The sequence below is a fragment of the Lepidothrix coronata genome, unplaced genomic scaffold (assembly GCF_001604755.1).
Source record: "Lepidothrix coronata isolate B3197 unplaced genomic scaffold, Lepidothrix_coronata-1.0 Scaffold12, whole genome shotgun sequence".
Taxonomy (NCBI): domain Eukaryota; kingdom Metazoa; phylum Chordata; class Aves; order Passeriformes; family Pipridae; genus Lepidothrix; species Lepidothrix coronata.
Window position 1 is genome coordinate 5,596,729 of NW_016690192.1, and position 22,186 is coordinate 5,618,914.

The 22,186-nt window shown below is 43.5% G+C and overlaps 1 protein-coding gene across 11 annotated transcripts in view; it reads left to right on the forward strand.

Annotated features, from left to right (window-relative positions):
• Positions 1-22,186, forward strand: part of NFIA (nuclear factor I A) — a 251,119-nt gene that overhangs the window by 215,748 nt on the left and 13,185 nt on the right. For 9 of the 11 annotated variants that reach the window (XM_017805370.1, XM_017805371.1, XM_017805375.1 and 6 more), the window contains one exon: positions 6,293-6,384. The exons of 1 other annotated variant lie outside the window; for it this stretch is intronic. In XM_017805370.1, coding sequence (XP_017660859.1) covers positions 6,293-6,384 — 92 coding nt within the window. Of the gene's footprint in view, positions 1-6,292; positions 6,520-22,186 lie in introns of those variants that run through there. One more of the 11 variants, XM_017805369.1, reaches the window with a different exon arrangement.

Genomic DNA, 22,186 nt, shown 5'->3' on the forward strand with positions numbered 1-22,186 from the left:
ATAATGTCATTGTGTAAACAAGCTCAATGTGTGTCTGGCCTGATTCTCAGCTGGCAGAAAAACGGGCATTTCTCTGCTGAAGTGAGCAGAACACCCGTCGGTGTCGGCTGGGGCTGGCCACTGGGCTCAGCGTTCAGCAGACAGCTGCCACGTTAATTGGGAATCGAGGTTTTCTCAAGAGCAGCCAGTTAATGGTATTTAAACAAAAGATTAGGAAAATAATTACTGTTTGTTAATTAGCTACGCTGATGTCTAAACATATAGTTCTGTGCATATTCAGGCACGCATCTTCCTTTTGGTAAGGGGCTTGAATAACAGTGACTTGAGTTGTAAAGAAGCATATAATTTAATTTAGGGACAAATTTTACAGAAAAGTAGATTATAGGAAACATTTTCTAAGAAAAAATATTACGTATACACCAAAGCCAGTGGAAGTATTGGCCACGTGAAGAGTAAAGCAAACTGAAGTTGCAAGCCTCCTCAGTGAGGGTTTGCCAGAAGGACCCACTGGACTCCTTTCAGTGTGTCAATCAGAACCAACCCTCCATTTCCTCCAGTGTTTATTTTTTCCTTAACTAAATATTAGCCTTCAAATAGCAAGTGCAGATTCACCAGAGTTCCATAAAAGCTGCACAAAAAGGTGTTTTCCATGGTTACGAGCTGCTGGAGCGCACCAGTTCTGGGAGTGTCTCCGGGCTATGGCTGACTGCCCTGCAGAGCCTGAGGATATTGGAAAGTCACTTATGAAACAAAGGCAGGAGTGATGTTAAATTTTGGCCAGACTCTCTCCTTAGTTGTATGGAGGAGAATGAAGCCCCCCCCATCCAAGGAAATGGAGTGAAAGGGGTTGGCATTTGCTCCATTCTCCTTCCCTTTTTTGGTCTAGCAGAAAGCCCTCAGCAGAAACAAAATGCAGTCACGGCCCAACCAAAAATTGGAATATGGCCCTCCTGAGGGGTGCAGGAGCCAGGAGCAGCTGTTCAATACAGCATGGCCTCCTGGGAACGAGAGCTAAAAATCACAACAAGGTGGTTAATGATTCTCAGAGCAATAGTGAAACTCTCCAGCTGTGACATTAACCAAAACATGAACATTAGTGCTGTCCAAGGAAGGAAGAGCCCCTGGAGATCCACACCAGGGATTTGACGCTACTGGGTGGCCAGACATGCTTGGGGAGTTGAAAATTTCAAATGCGAATCCTATCCTTTTGGAAAGCCAGCATTTTCCTCAATGACATGACACAATGGAGATGGGATTCATGAGGTTTAGGGTGGTTTATTTTTCCTCCATAAAAAGCTCTTTCAATAGAAGACATCTTTGATATCAGAAGCAGTCCCAATATTATCTTATCTCAGATCTCTTCTTGATTTTCTTTGGTTTGTAACCCTTAACAAGCACAACACAGTATTTTCTTGAACTTGACGGTTTGGGGGTTTTATATCTCACTGCCCAAAGCAAACACCACCTCCATTAGATGCCAGTTGAACTTTAGTACTATCATAACTGAATCAGAATGTTAGAATTTGTGGCCCTCATTCCAGTGCAGAGGCTAAGATACTGCCATCCTGTACACCCTGATTTTTAAAAAGCTTTTTTAAACTAAATGTTATTTTCTAAGATTCACAACTCTTTACAACTTTAACAAAGTAATTATTGGTTAATGTCCCTTTGCACAAAGTAGTTTTTGTGTTAAACAGTATTTGTGTCAGGATGAGGAGAATGATCTTGTGATTGTAGTACTGTATTCATAAAGCCAAGTGCCAGGTTCTGCCTTTGGGTCACAACAACCCCATGGAGCACTCCAGGCTGGGGACAGAGTGGCTGGAAAGCTGCTGGGAAAAGGACTTGGGGGTGCTGGTCGACAGTGGCTGAACATGAGCCCAGGTGTGCCCAGGTGGCCAAGAAGGCCAATGGTACCTGGCCTGTACTAGCAACAGTGTGGCCACAGGATGAGGACAGTGCCCAGCCCCCTGTGCTGAGGCCGCACTTCAAATCCAGTTGAAAGACAGAGGGGCTGGAGCGTGTCCAGAGAAGGGAATGGAGCTGTCAAAGGGCCTGGATAGTTAGTCCTGTGGGGAGCAGCTGAGGGAGCTGGGAGGGCTCAGACCGGAGAAAAGGAGGCTCAGGGGGCACCTTTTCACTCTCTCCAACTCCCTGACAGGAGGGTGGAGCCACGTGGGGGTCAGGCTTTACTCCCAGGGAACAAGGGACAGGACAAGAGGAACCGGCCTCAAGTTGCACAGGGGAGGTGTAGGTTGGATATGAGGAAAAATTTCTTCACAGGAAGAGTAGTCAGGCACTGGAACAGGGACAGTGGTGGAGTCCTCAACCCTGGAGGGATTTAAAAGCTGTGTGGATGTGGCACCTGGGGACATGGGTTAGTGGTGTACTTGGCAGTGCTGGGTTAGTGGTTGGATATAATGATCTTAAAGGTCTTTTCCAACCTAAACAATTCCATGATTCTGTAATGAGATTGGATTTCTCTCCCTTTCTCTGCTGTGCATTGACTGAGCACCCTCTGGGCAAGCCGTTTGAGCTTTCTTTTTGCTCCTTTCCCCATCCATAAGAAAGAGGGTGATGACTGCATCATTTTATTTCGTAAAATTTGCAGTTCCCTCTAAGATACTCATCTGCAGAATGCACTGCAGTAGGAATTGCTGTGTTGCACCACATTGCTTCATTTAATCCTCTCACTACAGCTCCACAACAGCTAAACTAATTCCCGGTCCCTTGAGAAACAGGACAACTCTTCATATCAAATACATGTACCTGTCAACTTGGTCTGTAAAAGAGAGACCTGGTGGTACATTAGGTCATCACTCACCCAAATCATCCTTACCAAGCAAAAGTTAATCCTTTTAATCCAGAACTGTCTGATAAACTACACACTCTAATACTTAAAAGCAATTATTTCAGGAAAGTATATTTAAATTAACATTTTCCTGCTGAAGGCAACTTTAAAATACATGACATTCCCAAAACTGTTTGTTTGTCTTGTCTTTCATACAATTTCTTGCCATTTTGGCTAAATATCAAAGCTGTCCGTGTGAGCAAATGTTCTTTCTCTGCCAGCTCCTGTTTTCCTTGTTCCTGAAGTGAAGCATCATAGCAAATTTGTGGCATCACATTCATTTCCTTGGCTATGGGCTAGGATGTTGCAGACAATCCTTAGTGAATTCCAGTAACAGAAACGCCAGGCTGGACAGGAAGATGTTCCTATTCATGCCCCATGGGACAGATATCAGCTGGTGTAAACTAGTATAGGTCTATGCAATTCCCATGGTGCAAAGCTGATAAGATCTGGAGAAGATCTGCCTAAGACACCTGGCTCCCATTCCTTGTTCCTTTCCATGCTTTGGCCTTTCCCAAACAGGAGTTTGAAGACTCTACCATAGGCTTAGCTTGTATGTATGCTATAATATAATACAAACCAGCTTTAACGTGTGAGAGCTGTTTACCCCATCCTAATCTCAGAGCAGAGTCTAGGGATCAGACTTCCAGGAATTCCACTTCCATGTCAAACAAGGGTATTTATATGAAGACAGTAAGAGAGTAGAAACAGTGTTGGTCGTGGGCTAAGCAACATTCGGTGCTACTCCCTTTTCTGAGCCTAATAGGAGTCACTGCTGATGTGTATTCCATGTAAATTTAATATTCCGAGCCAAAATGGCCCCTTACCGTCTGCAAACAAGTCAGGATATTTTACAGTGAAGTGGGACTTAGCACGTTGGGAGAGTCCAGTGTAAATCCTCTGCATATATGTAGTTTTGGTGCTCTTCCCTCCTTGGCTCTGGCAATGCAGTTATATGACCTTAAGGAAATACCAAGCTGACATCCGAGTATTTTCAGAAAGCAAGTTAAACATTGTTTGGAGTGGAAGAAAGGTATACATAGCAACTCACCCAGCAAGCTTTGAGGGGACTTTTGTGCATATTACACAGTTTTCAAAAGCTTTTGAATTTTTGTTTGAACAGAGAAGCCATTTAAGTCAGCATTCTGCTGGTTTCCCTTTGATTTTCTACCAAATATCACAGCAAAAGTATCTGCCAACGGGGAACTGTAAACAAGATCTTGAGTTCCTTCCCTTCTGAGTGGAACTTACCTGCTCCAAGGGATTAAATGGCCTCTCCACTCAATCTGCTTCCTTAAAAGTAGACCAGAAGAACCAAACAACAGATGTTTGATTTTTTAGCTTTAAGTTAATTTTCCCCACTGCAGAAGGAATTTTTAGTCTTGCAAAACATTAGTTCATTAGTTAGTTAAAAAAAAATACCTCAGCATAAAACAGTACAGAAGAATGTTAATACGTGGCACTAGCAACAAAGAGATACCCTTTGCAAAAGTGTGGCTTCTTTGAATTATTAAAAAATTACATGGTAAAAGGTGAGGAGAACATCTCACCAGATCTACTCAGTTCATTTCTTCCTTGATTTGCAGGTAGGAGTAACACCCACCGTACCTGTTTATACTCAAACACTTAAGCGGCACCACAGTTTGCAAAACCATCTCAGAAAGATGAATTAGTGCACTTAAAAATTCCTTTAAAATTATGTGAAGGAGAGGTGTTTCTTCCATGATTTTTGGAAGTGTTAGCTTCTTGGAGAGAAAAGCTCACCTCACCAGAAACAAGTGGGAAGAATTCATTCTGAAAAGCCAGGAGTGCTTTATCTCCTCTCATATCAGTAGGAAATGAAGATATGCAGTTCCTGGGGTGATTTTAGGGAATGCTCTCTGAGAAAAGGAAGCTGTCTGATGTAATTGTAAGAACTAGGAGGCATCACAAGACATTTGTGAGACTTGGGTAGGCAGGGAAGGGAAGGATATGGGTCTGGGTGCTCCCAGACTTGGGAACTTATCATCCAAGGGCTTTGTGGGATGCAGAACATTTACATGGACTGAAGGGCAGAGAGGGCATTCACCGGTGAGAAATCCCTTGAGGGCCATTAAATACAGGGAGACCATGAGCTGAAAATAATCAGAGGTGGGAAAGAAGAGAAGAAAGTAAATGTGTGACCTGTTTTGGCAGTTCCCTGTGTAACTGCTTATGGTCTTTAAGAGTCAGGACAGTGGATAAGGTGGAGCACTGATACGGTTCAACATGGCCTTAAACCAAAGGCTGCTCCAATTTAATCCCTCTTCACCAAATATTTGCCTTCAGAAAGGCAACAGGGTTTCCTCTACACAGCCAACTCAGCGTCTTCTCGGACTCTTAACTCACTTTATTTTTGAGTAATGTTGAGGCCTGAATATTATATTTAGCCTGACTGGGATTTGGCAACTAACTTTCCTTTTAACAGTGTTTTTTGTCTCTTCATTGGATGGTTAGATTGTCTGGGGATTTTATTCAGCAGAATGCATTCCCATAAATATATTTAAAATAGACAGGATCCCTGTTTGTATTAAGGCATCCATTTGGGTTGTTTGAATTTAGATCTAAATATGCAAAAAACTGAAGATGGGAGAAGATTGCGTGGGGGGGTTTCAAGTGAGAGGAAGAGTGAAAATGCATTGAAAGCTTTTGGATGTGGAAGTACGTGGCATTGTGGACAGTTGCAGTGGAGAATATAATGCAACAGTAAAATCATTAAAGTACTTCGAGTTTGGAAGTAATCTGGGTTCTTGGCTTGCATTGCATTTAATAGCTTTACATTTATGGGAGCCACTCCAGTTTTTAAAGGCAGCTTCAGCCTTCAGACTGATTGCACTTACCACCCCAGTGAAACTGCAACCCATTAATTTTTTACCGAAAGGATCTTCCTAGTTCGTCGAACACATCAAGTGAACATTTTAGAGAGTGCAGACCACAGCAGTATGAAAACCAAAACTTTATATCAAGAGAGAATGCTGGATTAGCATGAAATAATGGTCTGGTTCTGTTAATATGGACTTGGGTAAATTCATTGCTATAGAAAACTCTGTTAAAAATAAAGATACCAGACATTGGAGTGAAAACAGTCAGGACCTGCAGAAGTCTCCTGTGCCAGCCCATCATGGAAAGGCCTGCAGTGGTTCTCCTTCAAGCTGGAGAGCTGCACAGGTGGCTCAGCACACCTTTCCCTGAGCCCACATCACAGCCGCCCCCTCTCCCAGCAGCCCAGTCCCCTGCGTGTTTATATCCTCACCACTGAGACCAAAACTTTCCAGTATCTAAAACCAAACTCTTGCTCTCTAAAACGTTTGCACATTTCTATGTTGAACATCTGCTTAGGTGGCTCTGAGACAGTGTGTTTTGGTGTTGTTCGTGTGCAATCTAGTGCCGCTTCCTCAACGCATGTGTCCCTTCCCTTCACAGCCTACTCGACACCCAGCACCTCCCCCGCAAACCGATTCGTCAGTGTTGGACCACGGGATCCAAGCTTTGTAAATATCCCTCAACAGACTCAGGTGGGCCGCTTTCGACTTCTCTGTATGCCTGCAGCCTCTTTTTCTTCTCCAGTGTCCTCTAACGTGTCCCCGCGGAGCAGCTGCATTGCCGCTGTCACTTCACCCACATGGTCTCAGTAACTACAGTGAAATGTCACCTGCAGTTTGTTTGTCTGTTGTGTTTTTTTTGGGCTTGTGTAGTAATAACACTGCTTTCGTAACTGGAAAGATCTCTCTTGCTTTCTAAGATATTGGCTTCCAGCACGCAGTTGTTTCTGCTAGGACTGGGGTTTCAAAGAATTTGGCTGCAACCTGCTCCCCAGGCACTGCATTTAATTGTGTTTAGATTAGATGGTAGGAAGAAACTCTTCCCTGTGAGGGTGGTGAGGCCCTGGCACAGGTTGCCCAGAGAAGCTGTGGCTGCCCCATCCGTGGAAGTGTCCAAGGCCAGGTTGGACAGGGCTTGTAGCAACCTGGTCTAGTGGAAGGTGTCCCTTCCCATGGCAAGGGGGTTGGAAAAAGATGATCTCTAGGGTCCCGTCCCACTAGACACAATGAGAGACTGCTCCAATGATTTCCATGGAAAAAAATATTCAAATTCCTGATTGGCCGTTTGCATGGTGGGCTTTGAGCGAGCAGGAGATTTTGTAATTGTAAGCACATCTGTTTCCTTACACAAAGAGAAAAAAGTCCAGTTGAGGCAGGCACATAAAGCTGGGTTAGCTGAATTCATAGTCCTGCTATGGTCAAATCAGAAGCTCAAGTAAACATTTGTGTTTCTTTAGGAGAAGGACAAGGTTTAAATGTGCGTTTTCCAAGCTGTATCAGATTCCCAGGGTCGATTAAGAAAATAGTTGCTGGCAGTTTTGTTAGCAGCTAATTTGAGCCAGATGTTGAAAAAATTAAGTCTGTGCTTAATATCACGTTATCATGGGGGGGGAGGAAGGTATAAAAAAGTGAGCAGAGCCAGTACTTTAGGACAACTGTAGTTTGAAGTGATTGTTTGACTACGTTACAATTATCTTAAAGGTCAACAACAAAAAATATTTGTAATTTTGTTTTGAGCTGGTTGCAATGACTAAAAAGTAGTAATTCAAATAACTAGAAGACTGGGGAGTACTACCCTTAATGCTTCTAAGTTCTTTCAAACCTTTTATAGGCATCTGAATAATTAGTGTACAGATTAATGGCTGTCACATGCCACAGTAGATGCACGAAGACAGACTCTTCATTGTGATGGCTTCAGCACCTTTGCTGTCACTGCTGAAACACAAGTCACTCGCTCCCAAAGATTTTCAGTTTACAGGGCTGCAACCAGCTGCCTGTGAACACAATGCATTTTCTTGCTGTCTGCTATTTGTGTACCATTTGTTAGGGGCTTTAGTTTATAGCTCTGTGCACAGCACAGGTTAAACTACATCAAATCTCAAACCTTCTCTGCATTAAATAGGGTCACAGAAAGTACAGCAGCAATGCAGAGAGGGGTTTAACCCATCAGATTCTGGGGGGTTTTTTTCATGCCTTAACAAAACGCAGACTGCACCCCACTTTTCAAGCCTCTTCCTTTATTTGGTTCATGTATGTTACAAGTTCTCACGCACCCTCACATTTAAATCATGTGCCTCTGGTCATTTTGATAACAACTGGAATACACAGAAATACACTGAAATTGGGAAACAGGAATGTTAAGGTATACTGCTCAGGAAACCTGAAACCCTTTGGAGAATGCAACTTCTCCAGAACACTTGAAAAACTACTAGTTGGTAAATTGATTATGTAGTAAGACACAAGGCTATTAAGTCTCAAAAAATATTTAAAACTTATTTGCATCCTGCAGCCTAAGTTTCTCAGATAAGTTTGTTGACTGTAAACTTTTATCCTTCTTATTTATGACTTAAATAATTTTAAAGTGCTCTAGCGTTACTTTAAGTGCTTCCCTGTAATGCAGTGTAGTGAATAACAATGCTATACAGTGAAAAACAATACTCAAGCACAGCTTTCAATTAAAGTCTAACATGCTGCAGTGGGGAAGGAGACTGACTCCCAGTCTCTGACTCCAGCTGCATCTCCGTGCTTCTATACATCATTACACCACCACAACCAACTTGATACTAAATATATAATTTATCAGCAAAACTCACTACTTATTCATGAAAGAACTCAGAAGTTGACTGTGCTTTGAGTCAGAGAAGTGAGGTAAAAATGCTAACTGCAAGGAATTGGGATTTGTGTAGATTTCCTCTAAACAAAGACAGGCTTTTGTGCTTTTTTTGCAGGGCATCAGCGTATAGGACGATCACTTAGGATATATCCAAAATGAAAATATAAAAATACATAGGACTGTGTTATTAAAAGCAGCTGGGGTGGCTGCTTTCCATTAGGATCTTTGTAGTACATTCAGAGCCAGGCTAAGATATGGGTCCTGAGGACCACTAACTGCCAGGGACGCAGCTCCCTGAGACAAGAGGAAGCAGGGAACACTGAGCCTCTGGAAATCAAGCTTAAATATAAGGGTTAATCAACTCTTTAATGCTGGAACAATAAAATAAAATGAAGATTGTATCTGAAACATCTGCTTTTTAAAAATTAGGGTCCAACTACAAGCTATAGGACAATATTATGGTCAGCTATGGTGGCTCTGATGTTCTCTTTCAGTTGGAACGTTGGACTACAGACACTAGTTGCACATCATCATCATTAGTCCTCAAATGCTGCAAAAGCGAGTCTGTGCACAGGGATGTGGCAGCCATGTTCAGCAGAAGTCGCAGTTCCCATACATGGGCATTCACAGAACCTTGGAATAAAATCCCAGACAAATGTACAACAACATGGCTGGGTTGGAGTAAGGATCATTCTGTCCTGGGCTGCTCTTAAACAACCAAACGTAGAACATGCCTTTCTTAATGGGTATTAACCCATAAGAAAAATTAACAGTAGACATTCCCATTAGCAGTATGTTCTGATTTATGTCACGTTCCATCAAATATAATCCCTTAAAGGAATTTTATAGAATTTATAGATATTTATAAAAAAGCTGTCTTCCTGTGTCAAAAAAGGCTGTAGCAGGATGACCACTCCATGACAGAAGAGACCAGGAAATAAAGTGCTTTAAGTCAGTAGTTCTGATTCAGCAACAAATGCCCCCAAAGGGCTGTTGGCTTTGTCTGGTTTTAGCAGCTTCCAAACTTTTCAGATGGTTTGTTTTTCCATATACAGCTTACTCCATCCATCACTCTGCCACTCCACTCACATAATTGTCCTATCTGGGAGGTTATTTGAATCTAAATTTCTGTTTGAGCTATTAGGAGCAACACTTGACTTGGCATTCCTTGTATATGTTGACGAAAAGGCACAGGTGTTGTAACCTTTGCTTGATAAATCATTTACTTTTGCTACTTGACTCGCAAGCAGTATGGGGGCATTGGCTTTTTAATTGCCTTTTCCATATGCAAATCAGAAATACAGTATGCCTGGGGTACACAGGCTTTAGTTTCAAAAGCAAGTTGGTCTGGATACCTCATGACTAAGTAATAGATAAGCCTCTCATATTGCCAAGGACTTGTAATAAGGAGAGTGGTAGAGGGATGGGAAAGTACCATCACATTAATTAGGGGCGAGCTTCTTGGTAGCAATAATACTAATAAAGGGTTCTGAATTTGGGAGTTTTTTTCCTAAAATTAATAGTGAAACACGGGCTATGGGAATGCTAAACCAGCAACCTGCTCCCTGTGACCAGAGTTTATGTTGTCACTTGCCATTCTAAATGCTCTCTGCTGATCTGTAATGCCCTGGCTGTGCTCTAGAGTACAAAATTCCTTTAGGGATCAGTGTGCTGTATTCAGTGTATTGCAGCTCCACTTCACACTAGACATTGTTTACTAGGCTGAGTCCTGTTTGCCACCTACTTACCCCACATCTTCCTGGAAATTGTACTTAGGATGCTAAAAACAGCTCCTGAGAAACACATGCCTGCTCCATCTAATCGCTCCTACCTGCCAGTAGCCAAGTGCCTTATTCAGGGAGGTTATGAGGATGCAGGGAACACAAACTGCCTCCCACTGCAAGCACCAGACAGAGGATCAACCACTTCACCTGTGAGAAACTAAATGGAGAGAAAGTGAATCCTGTACCCCTGACTAGCAGTTTCAGGAAAAATCCCTCTCTAATGTAAACACATTTTATATCAGATCCATCCCGGGTAGTTTCTAAAACTTAATTAAGCACAAACTCAAATATTTATTCCCATACCTTTCTATATGGAAAGATAAACTGATTTCTAGGCAAACAGAAACTCTTCCTGCTTCTGCCTTTCCACAATCCCAAAGCACAGTCAGATCATGGATAATAAGCCAGGGTGTTTTCACACTTTCCCTGGTGAGGCCCTAGAACCACCCAGCTACAACAGAGCTCTAGAGAGAGCTCATCCTTTATAACACAAAACAACTGAAACAAAAGGTCTGTAACTTGTTTAGAACACTGAAACAAAGTTTAAGAAAAACCCCAAAAGTCAAACATGCTTATCTAGGCAGCAAAATGACAGGTATGAAAACCAGCTAGCTCAGCACAACAGCCTTATAAAGACCAGGTACAAAAATGCACCCTGTGAAACACATCTTAAAAAGAGCAATAGTAAGTTAGGGGGGAAATTACTGAAGTTTAACAAAATGTTTATAGGACAAGAAAATTGCTAACTCCTTTAGATCTGCTCCTGCTCCCTGCCTTTCCCAAATAAACAGTGGTATCTTTGTAGCTTCTCCTTTTAGGCTTTTATTTATCTCTAAAAAACCACCGTACGCCTCAGGTGCATACACAAACCTAATTGTACAATTACTTTCTTTCCAAGACACAAGGCAAAGCCTGTTTTACTTCCCCACAAGCCTTTTAGAAAGTGAACTGCAACCTGCAATTTTTCACTGGCAGCACTTTAAAACGAAGGGCATGAGGAAAAAAATTAGCTGGATGCTGTATCCTGTAGGATAGCAGATGTTAGCTCTGTCAGACCAAGGAGGGAGGCAGATTCCAGAATCGCTGGTCCTTCTGTGAGAATGGTCAGTTGCTGCTGCCCAGACACTGGCTTTAGAGGAGTGTGGTGCAGGTGATGCCCCTCACCAGGCTGGAGGTAGGGAGGAAGGGAAGCAACCTCACAGATAGCAGGCTCCAAAAGTATATAGGATCCAGAGACCAAGTCAGCACCTTGACTGGGAAGCTGATGCAGTCCTTCCAGCACTGTCATTCCTGCAGCTGAAACCACAGAGCTGCTTTGTGCCCAGGTTTCATTGCCACCCTATGGAAGAAAGAAACCAGTGCACACATTTTTCTTTGGACAAATCAAACATGTGCCTCGCTTCATGGGGATTTTCCAACTTTGCCTCTCGCTGGGCCCCTGCCACTGTGCCGTGACCTCTGCCCCCTCAGAAGGGGACATCAAGCTATCAGCCTCATGCGCAGCTCGTGTCTTTGTGCCTTATTAATGAGCACCATAGGCTGCCCGCCCTTTCTGCCTCCACACCCTGCTCTCTTTCTCCCATTTTCCAGAGCCCAGGAATTGCACTGGTCAGACAGGTAGACCTGCTGACCCTGGGGAGGCAGGGGAAAGTCAGAATTTCATGGCGTTGCAGTGTACTAACAGTTGAGCCACCACCTTGCTCCACACACGGGGCACGGCAGGTTTGGGAAATGTGTGAGGGGTGCAGGTGGCTGGTACATGGCAGAGAACATGAGAGGCTGCAGGAACAAGATCAGGCCTTTTATTCTGAGCACACTATTTATAAGGCAGGTCAGTGGTACTTGTTGCTCAGGGGACTGTCCCTCCTCAGGATCAGAATACTCATCCTCAAGGCTGAACACACTACTCGTGTCTGAGTGTGAATGAAGAACACTAATTTAGAAACATTGGTTTGAATCAGCCCCCTGAGAATTCCATATTCCATACAGTAACCTCCCTAGGCCAGTGCATGTGGCCAACTTCAGCAGCAAAGCACTTCCAAGCAGAGACTTGGCTGCCTCTTTCCTTCTCTTAGCCCATCCAGCAAATGTAGTGGCAGGTTCAGAACACCATTTCCATGCAGGAATGAAATCTCTACTGGGTAAAGAAGAGAAATTTGCTGAGATTAGATATAAAACAACCATTTTGGGATGTGGGACTGCTACTTTCTTAGAGGCCCTGAAGTTAGAAGGATCACTCTGCTTCCAAGACCAGCAGGGATCTGTGGACTTTCCCATATTGGCAAAGAGAAGTAAGGGCTACTCTCCTCCGACACCTCGAGGCTTGAGCTCTTTTATGATCACTGAAAGTTTTGATCTCTGTGCAAAATGTGTTTTGCTGTTGAACCAGTGGCATCAAGCTACTGACACATGACCTGAATGTTGCTGCTGTCTCTCCTCTTCCACCCAGGAAGTAGTAATACTGGCCTGAACTTGAGGGTGACCTGGAGATGGCTCTAAAAATGGAGTATAAGTCTTAAGAGTGTGGATAAAAAATGCACTGTCAGACTGTGTCAAGCATCAGAAGGTCACAGACCCTGGGAGGCTGAAATATCTCAGATCCTGCCTCTGCTTTTTGTTTGGCCATATTAAATTGCTCCTCTCTTTGGTTGAAATTAGTCAAGGAAATGTGGGCTGAATCCTTTGCTGAGCTTAAATTGAGATGGTTCCACCACGATGGGAGCAAAGAGCCCACATGTGGTCGTGGTGCTTTTGATGTGTCCCAATCACAGAACAGTTCTGTGGCCACACATCCCCAGCACAGTATGAGTGTTAATGTGCTGCTCTGATCACCATTGCTAATGAAAGTCCAGAGTGTGCTCCACGGAGAGCAGGTACAAAGGTGACCAGAAATGAGGGTCACTCCCCTTGCCTTCCCTCCTGCTCATCTCGGGGCACAGAGCCCATTTAATTGAGCTCTCACACAGAGGGACACTGTGGAATTCCACTCTCAGATCAGTTCTTAAAAAGCAGCTGAGAACAGCACACCTTTTCAAGAAGAAAGCACATATTGCACTATAAAGGTTTACAGAAAACTTCCCAGTACCATCATGTGGCTGTACCTTCAAAGTGAGATGGAGCCATATCAGTCCCAAAATGCCTGGGTTAGTCCTCAGTGGGGGAGGTCGTTGTTCCTGGTCTTTTTCTTCCTCCTCCTTTCAGGCTTCGGTGAACAGTTCAGGCTCTTTTTTGGAAACTAATACTCAGCATCCTATTTCTAACAGATTTAGCATAGAATTATTTACAATCGACATAGACGAATTTCCCAAACTAAGCAATTAAACTTATTGAGTTTTGCCCCTCCTCACAATAACCAGGAAGCTTGTGAGTAAGGCTCCCTTTCTGTGGGTTTTATGGCCATTACTTATTCCACAGTGGGGGAGAAGAGAGGGAAGAAGTAAGTGTGGGCCTGGTGGGAAGAGCTGGCAAATGCAGAAATATGATGAATGAGCTGGAGAGATTTAATTTCTTACTAAATTCTCTACAAGCTGTGTAACCTTTCTTTAGCTAAACAATTACTCTAAAAGGCAATGATTTTCTGTGTTTTCATTGAAAAGTCTTCATAATAACAATGGCCTGTGTTCTCCTCCTTGAAGAACTTCTGCCAAAAAACAGTTTTCTTTTTTCCATTCAGCGGGAAACTTATTTTTATTTTTTCCATCTCATATTCCCCACTAACATGGATTTTGAAGGCCTACCACTTACTGCATGGGGCTGGGAAGAAGCTTCCCCTCAGGCCGAATCATTTTGGTCCATCTCCTTCATAGGGATTCTCACAGCTTCCTCCCAAGAGGAGCACAACCACTGTCAGAGATATAATACCAGGCCCAAGTGACCATTTAAGCTGACAAAATATGATATTTCCTATGTTCACAGATCAGGGTACATGGAAGGGGACTCCCAGATTTTTTTTTAATTGGACAGGCGGTAGGTCTTGCCGAGTTGTGGTGGGTGCAGTCGAGGGGAGCATGACTTTGGTGTGGTGAGGGAGAAAGTCATCATGTCTTTAAATATGACATGATTTAACAAGAGCGGATGCTGATCCTCACTGGACCATAGAGTCCAGTTTTGGTGCTGATCCCCACTGAACCACAGGGTCCTGTGGCCAGCTGGAGTTTTGGAAGGGCTTTGAGGATGCAGCATGGGCAGAGCACTGTCCTCCCACAGAGCTGTACGTTTGTTCACATACATACACTCACACATACAAATCAAATGAACAAGTCTAAGGCAAGATTATAGTTATGTGCCTCTTACTGCTGTTAGTTGGTTTGGCTGATTTTCTGGGCACAGGGGGCCCGGCCCAACCTCCGTGGCAGATAATGCTGTATTGGATTAGTCTGCCTCGCTGCTGCATCAGGTCCCAGATCGATTTATTGACTCTGTCAGAGTGGCTAGTACAGTAATTGTTACAAGAGCAGAATAGAAAGCAAGAATGTGTCCACATAAAATATAAAAATGACGTTTTGTTCGTTCTTTCCTCCTTTGCCCTATAGATCTTTATGTGTTTACACAGTGGAGAGCACTTTACTTAAGTTAATCAGCTCCTTCTACATTATTAATTGCGACAGTTAGGGTGCTACGTGGCGGCAAACGTATTATTGAGAGCATTGATCTCACTCTGATGGTGTGGACCTGGGTAGGTTTTGTATTCCTTCCCTTCTTTTGCAACTGCTTTAGGGCCCTATCAAATCCCATTTCTCTGACTGACAATACACCATCGATACCATCGATTTCAGAGAGGGGCAGGAGGATGCACACAAGAAAGAAAGGAGTGAGCAGAGATCCAGGCTTGGAAAGGGGCTGGTGGAAGTCGGTAATCACAGTAATTGCATGCCTGGCCTGATTTCTCTGTTTTGTAAAGAGTACTCATTTGAGAGCAGAAGTTTCCTAAGTGTTGAAGATTTGCAGCGATGGCACGATGAGACCTTTTAAAATGTGTGCAGGATGTATACCCTTAAAAAAAAGCCATACTGACTTTTTACAAGGGGTTTAGAAGTGCCTTTGAAAGACATTTCATGAAAGTTCAGCCTTCGCAGCTGATACCTATATGAGCTCCATAAATTCCACCCAGCCTGACAAACTCCAGTAGGTGTCACATGTGACCTGGATGGAAAAGGTCAGCAGCTGAATTTATGGCTTTTGCATTTACTGGAACATTAAGATTTTTGCCAACTGCCATATATACTTTTTAACAATTCTGCAATCAAAGGATTAGGACCACAATCTACAATGAAGGTCAAAAATTAAAGGCCACAATCCTTACATCCTTCCCAATGGATAGGCATTAAGCTACCTCTTTTGTAAGAATCACCTTTGCTTAATGGCATTAACACAGAGGTCAAGGAATGAATAAGCTCCAGAGCTGAACACTTTGCAAAACAGACTATCCTGCTCTGAAATTAATACTAAATTCCATAAGAAGGGACCAAAAGATGAGAACCCTTTTCCTAATGGAGAAGGACTCTCCAGTTTGCAGCAGATGCCATGTTCTCAAGACACTGAGCATCACTTCCCTAGTGCTGGACTGTCCTAGAGAAATGTAAATAACATAGAGAGGAAGGACTGGGGCTTCAAATGAAATACAGCAAAATTACCTCAATTTTATTAAAACTAATTTATATTTTAAATTTAACAAATGTGTCTGTTCTTAGTAAGGATTACTAACAGCACGTCAAGTTGTAGCTTTCAAATCTTACTGGGCTTTAGAACATCAAAACACGTCATCTTGTTTTAGGCTTTTGTTTTGATAGCATTTTCTACTTGAGCAGAGGTAGAATTGGAAAAATTGAATTCAAAATCAGGATGTATTTTTTTTTAACCTAAGAAAAGTCAAAAGGCTAAACATGAACATATCTTGTAGGCTTCCCTTTAGTTATTTTGGTTATTAATATTCAATTCTGAAAACAGCACTGACAGTATAATCATAATATTCTCAGGCATATTCACTTGTGTGACCCAACTGTTAGATCATCTATACAAACAGTGGTTATTGCACATGAAGAGATGCAGCTGAAGACACTGCAGAAAGCAATGAAATGTAATTTTAATTATGAGATATGAGTATCCAAAATCGCTACCAATAGATTGCAGTCACCTCTGAGGCTGAACACAATAATTTAGGAATAAATTCTTCCCTGTGAGGGTGGTGAGGCCCTAGCACAGGTTGCCCAGAGAAACTGTGGCTGACCGGTCCCTGGAAGTGTCCAAGGCCAAGTTGGACGGGACTTGGAGCAACCTGGTCTAGTGGAAGGTGTCCCTGCCCATGGCAGGGGATGGAATGAGATGAGCTTTAAGGTCCCTTCCAACCTAAACCATTCTATCATTCTATGAATTTCTGCATTTTTTGGAGCAGCTTTATACAACTTTAGATATCATTTTATGCTTTTGATGTATCTTTTTAAATATGACAGCAGAAAAAGTATCTTTTTTATTTTAAAAAAGGGGATAAAGTTAGATATGACATTTGCATGCAGGGTTGGGTTTTTTCATCCTTCCATATGCTAAACAATGAGATTTGAGATTTTGCAAGAACACTTTGACACAATGTTCCTTGTTTGGCTACACTCTGTTTTGTTGGGGTTTTCTTAAGGACTTTCTTGTAGTCTTCTGGGTTAAAGATCATGTCTGAGAATCTATGGTATGGGCCCAGGCTGTATATTCATTGAAGTTGATGAGAGGAGGAGATGGAATATTTGTTATTGGCAGGAGTTTGTTTTAGAAATACAATAATATTTTTGTTTAATTATGCTTGTCTTTTGCTTATAACTATGCACAGTAGAGTAAATCTAGTCTTTTTCAAATAAAATAAAGGTTAAAATTCACATTTTCTTTATGGAGAGGGCTTGCAATGCATCATCATGTATCTCTGGAGTTTTTATTTTGTGGCTACAGGTATTAACTCTCAGTGACTCTAAAGCAATCTTCCTTGACGTAGAGATGGATTTTATTTTGGGACTTTCCCAATTTACTGATCTCGAAGGGTAAATCTGAAAGTATAGGCCAGGTTATGACCTGTCTGGTTCATTCACAGGCCAGGTAGGACAGGGCTTGGAGCAACCTGGTCTAGTGGAAGGTGTCCCTGCCCATGCCAGGAGGTTTGGAAATAGATGATCTTTAAGGTCCCTTCCAACCCAAACCATTCTGTGATTTCATTATTTCCCTGCAAGGGAGGCTCCACAGGCTCTTTATAAACTCCTTGTCTTCTTGACAATAGTTACAAGGGCAGAATTTGTCCCAGTAGTGGTAACTGCTTTATCAGTCCTGTTGATGTTGAGTGACTCTAAACAGACCTCAGATTCTTCTCCTGGAAGCTTTTTGGGAACATGAGGAGTAAAAGTAGTAACATTTAGGAAAAAAAGGGGGGAAAAAAAGCTGGGGGAGAGCTGTAGTTCTGCGTACAATGGAGCAGCTTGCTTAGGGAGTACAAAGAGCCACTTCTACACAGGCTATTTTCAGGGAAAAGCCTCACATTGAGTGACTCACAAAAGCAAAGAGGCACCTTTTGATTTTCAGTTCAAGGTTTACATTAGTAATTTTGTCTGTTTTCTCTGTTAGTATTAATTAAATTGAGATAGTTTAATTAGTATTACTAAATTTGATCATTAGTAGTAATTCATTCTGCCTGCCATACTGCACAAATATGATGAAGCAGAAATAACTAAATTGTTTAATTTCATCTCATTTAATGACTTTACACTCCACCAGGACTTTCATTGGCATCTCACAGTATGTGTGAAAATCGCTCCAAGCTAGGCCAAGACCCAACTCCCTTTAGCCAACCATGTCTAATACGTCCCTCCTCATCCAAAGGCGGATCATGTGCCGAAAAGGCTTTTCCCATTTCTCCACCGGAGAGCTGGCAACCTCCGGAGCCTGGGGTGGTCTTTCCCTGCCCCAGTCACACAGCTCCTGTATCATCCTGATCCCAGTGGTTTTGATGGACAGGACTTGTCAGCTGCTGCATCCCTGGACAGGGGCTCCCTACGGTGTGGCAGAAGTCCCATCATGGATTGCCACAAGAGAAATCCCATAATGGATGCCCGTGGTTTCCATTTTTGTTAGAGAAGTCTAGCAAGGTGCAAAGCATCAAGAAAAATGCAGATGACAAAAGTCCCCATGTTCAGGAGAGTTTTTTGTTCAGCTCAATTCCCTCTTGGCTTTCTTTTTTTAAGAGCAGTTTTAGAGAGGGGGGTTCCCTGCTGAAATGAGTCATTATTCCTCCAACTTGCTGTCTTCTTTAATTTTAAGGTCAATGTGGCAAAAACACCAGAGTTGCCTCAGTGCTCCTATTTCTGTCCATGTTAATTTGGTGACTGTTTTGATCTCCTTGCCCAGCAACACCTAGGACTTGCCAAAAGCCTGATTCCTCTTCCTTTTTTTGCAGTGTCCAAACTCAACCTTTCTCTGCCCACTTCTCAAAACATGCTGTTATCTTGGCCCCCCCATTCCGAGGTTCCCAGCTGTCCCTCTGCGTGGAGTGCACCCTGCCAGCCCCGCTGTTCCTGCTGCCCGCAGCCCAATTCCTTGTTTACACCTCCCAGTCCCCCACCAACCTGTTTCCCCTGGTTTTTGCCCTGCTTTGGTCAAGGCTGTGCACACTTAGCTCTCCCCATGAAGCCACAGGGCTGCTCATTTTTCTGCTTCACCCACAGACAGAGAGCACAGGCAGGGACCTGGCACTGGGGGCTTTGAGGGGGATTTTGGAGGGAGTGCTCTCTCTCCCTTCCAGTCCAAGTTATTCCCTCCCTTGCTTTCCTCTGTATGCTCTAAAATACTCTCAGGGCAGTCAAAAAAAGCAGCTGAACTACCTTTTGTAGTTATAGCAGCTGAACTACCTTTTGATCCATGACGGGTCTTCTCCCGTTACACCACAGGGAGCCCCCAGCCAGGGATGCGTTGGCCGATGAGTCCCGTACAGCTCTATCGGGACTGTCGGTGCCGGGATGATACAGGAGCTGGGTGACCAGGGCAGGGAAAGGCCATTGCAGTCTTCAACCTCTGAAGGTTAAAGTGGCCTTTCCCTGCTCCTTGCTCTTCAGTGGAGAAATGGGGGGAAAAAAAGTCTGAAAACTACCTTTTGTACTTCAAACTGCAGAGCAAAGAGCCAGAGCCTCTGCAGCAGCTTGTTGGCAGAGCAATCCATCCCACTGGGACCCCTTGGCCCCTGGGCCCCTCACGTAGCTCCCGTCACTCCACTGCTCCCCGCGGGCACGGGACAGGGAAGGAGAGACCCAGGGCAAACCCCTGAGTGTGTGTGTACGTGTGTGTCTGTGCATGTGTGTGCTCAGGCTGTCTCACTGCAAACCGAGCCTGGGAGGCCCAGGCTGGGGTTGATTTTCTTTGGATGACTTTCCCCAATTGTTTAAAGCAATAAAACTAAAGAAACTTTTTGGGGGGAAACGGTGGTTGAGGGGAGATTATTTTTGCAGTCCTGGTGTGGGCAGAACTCCTGAGGCTACAGGGGAGTTTTGCTCGCCTGAGGACTGCAGGGACTGGCTTAAATTGAATAAAACTGTAAGTACAGTATCAGGGACAGGGTAACAAGGAGTTCTGCAAAAGCTACACCACCGGAAAGCACAACGAAGAATAGAGCGGGTTACGCCGCGGTGAAAGTATGTACTGGTTGTTATAACACCGTGCCTCCAGAATAAATTATGTCCCTTTAAAAAGTAATACTTTAACTGTGGAGTTATATAGAGACAATTAAGACGATATTGTTCTCCTCATTTCCCTCCCCCCCGGCTCCCTCCCTCTCTCTGCAGTAGCTCTGTGGAAACTTTTAATGCTGCAGCTTGAAACTTGGGCCTCTGGGTCTGAAATGCCTGAGAAAGCACTGCGGGCTCTAACTGTAAAACATTCCTTCGGCGGGCCCTGGAAACAGGGCGCGCTGGCACAGGCGAAGTTCAGAGGGATCACATGGAAATGAGGGCTGGCTGCAGGCTCCCGAGGAGCAGTTTATTTCCCTTAAACCTGAACTTGAACTTGCGAACACACAGCCGGAGCCTGGGACTGGCGGTGAGGGGATGGGAGCGGGGCTGCTGCCGGCCCCATGCACCCACCAGCTGGGTTGAGGGGTCCCCGTGCACCCACCAGCTTTGTGCCGTGTCCAACGGCACTGTAGTTTGGGGAGCCAAAGGGTTTGTTTTTATCCAAGCGAAATGCTGGAAAGTCCCGTCACAGCATTGTGTCCCAGTTTCCACGGGAGTTCCCGGCATGAAGTTAAGAGCAGGTCCAAGGCCCAATGCACATTTTATTTCTTAAAAGGAAAGAAATGAGTGAAATTTAGTGTAAGAAACATGGAATTGCTCCACTCTTGAGCAAATTTAACTGTGCTTCCAGCAGAGGAAAATACGGGGCTGTCTAAAAACGAGGCGTAAAGTGCAGAACTCAGCCCCCCTTGCAGCGCATTTGCTTTTACATTGCCATAGTGCATGTAAACCATGAGGCAGGTTTTAAAGTTGGTTTTGCCTCTTTGATTCCATGCATCCTGCTGTTTTCTTCTTCTCTTGGAAAAGTCTGTACCGGGGGGAGCGAGGTGCCGATGCCAGCGGGTGTCACCCAGGTGTGGTGGCAGAGGTGACTGCTGTCCCAGCCGCAGGCATGGGGCAGCTTCCTTCCCCTCTCCCCGCAGCTGGACTTGACTGGGGGGGTCATATTTTGGTCATTTCTGATTACTCCCGAACAATTTTGGCTATGTTTATAGCAAAATTTTGAAAGGATGAATGGGCGAAAAAAATCCCTTTTGGCAGTAACTCAGGAAATATCTACAAAGATGTCCTTTCTGGAGCAGGATCTTATTTCAGGGTTTGTGTTAGGATCATTTTTATTCTGTGACAGCACATAAAGAGAGCGGGACAGAGCAATGAGGTCTGGCATAGCTAAAATCCCTTCTGTGTGTGTGAGGTTATATAGTTTATCAATTCAGAAACCACCATGGGCTTGGAAAAGTAAACAGCTGGCTTGGGTCTGTGCACTGCACTCCGGAGTTGTCTGCAGGATTTAAATGGTTCGCCTGCGAGTTTTAGAGCGGGGCAAACATGTATAGTTTTTCTTTTAAACATGTCAAAAGGTTTTTTGCAGCCATTTGTTTTATTAGATCCTTTTTATTTGTTGCGATTTTCCTTTCTGGCTAATTTTGGTTTATTTTGCTTTTACAAAGGGCTCTGCTGCCACCAGCAAGTCTACAAATAAATAATAATAAAAAAACCCCTTCCATCCCAGTCAGAAAACCTTGTGGCAGCAACAAATATCAGAGAAAGCCATCGTCTCTCTCAAAGATTTCATCTCACCCTCCACTTAATCCGCTTGCTGTACCTCAGATCTCAAGTAACTTTCATACTGTGGGCTCACTTTAATGGATAGAATCTATTTTTCATGAAAAAAGCAGGAAATAAGCTGTCTTTCGTACAAAGATTTACAAAATGTAATCATTGTTGAAATATTCTCTTTGAACTGCCTTGTCCGCAGGGGTGTCTGGCTCCCAATACCCCCGTTTCTTTAGAACACCCTTACAAGTTCTTCTGGTAGATCAGGTACACTGGTGGTTCTGGTCTTTGATGTCTTGAATGAATGAAAGAAAAGCATAATAAAAGAGAGCTGTTGATCAAGCATAAAATACTCTTTAAGCTGACAGAATGGCAGAGTTAACACATTCTAAGCTGCTTTTAGGTTTTTCCTTTTTTCCTCACATTTTCCTGTGCTTTGTGTACAGTGGGGGTTTTTATTTTTTGAAAAGTCTCTGATCTATGTAGTATGCCGTCCTCTAACAAAAACCAAAATGGGATTGTTTCTCTCTCTTTCTCCCTTTCTTTTTCCTCTCTCTCTTTTCTTTCCTCTCTTT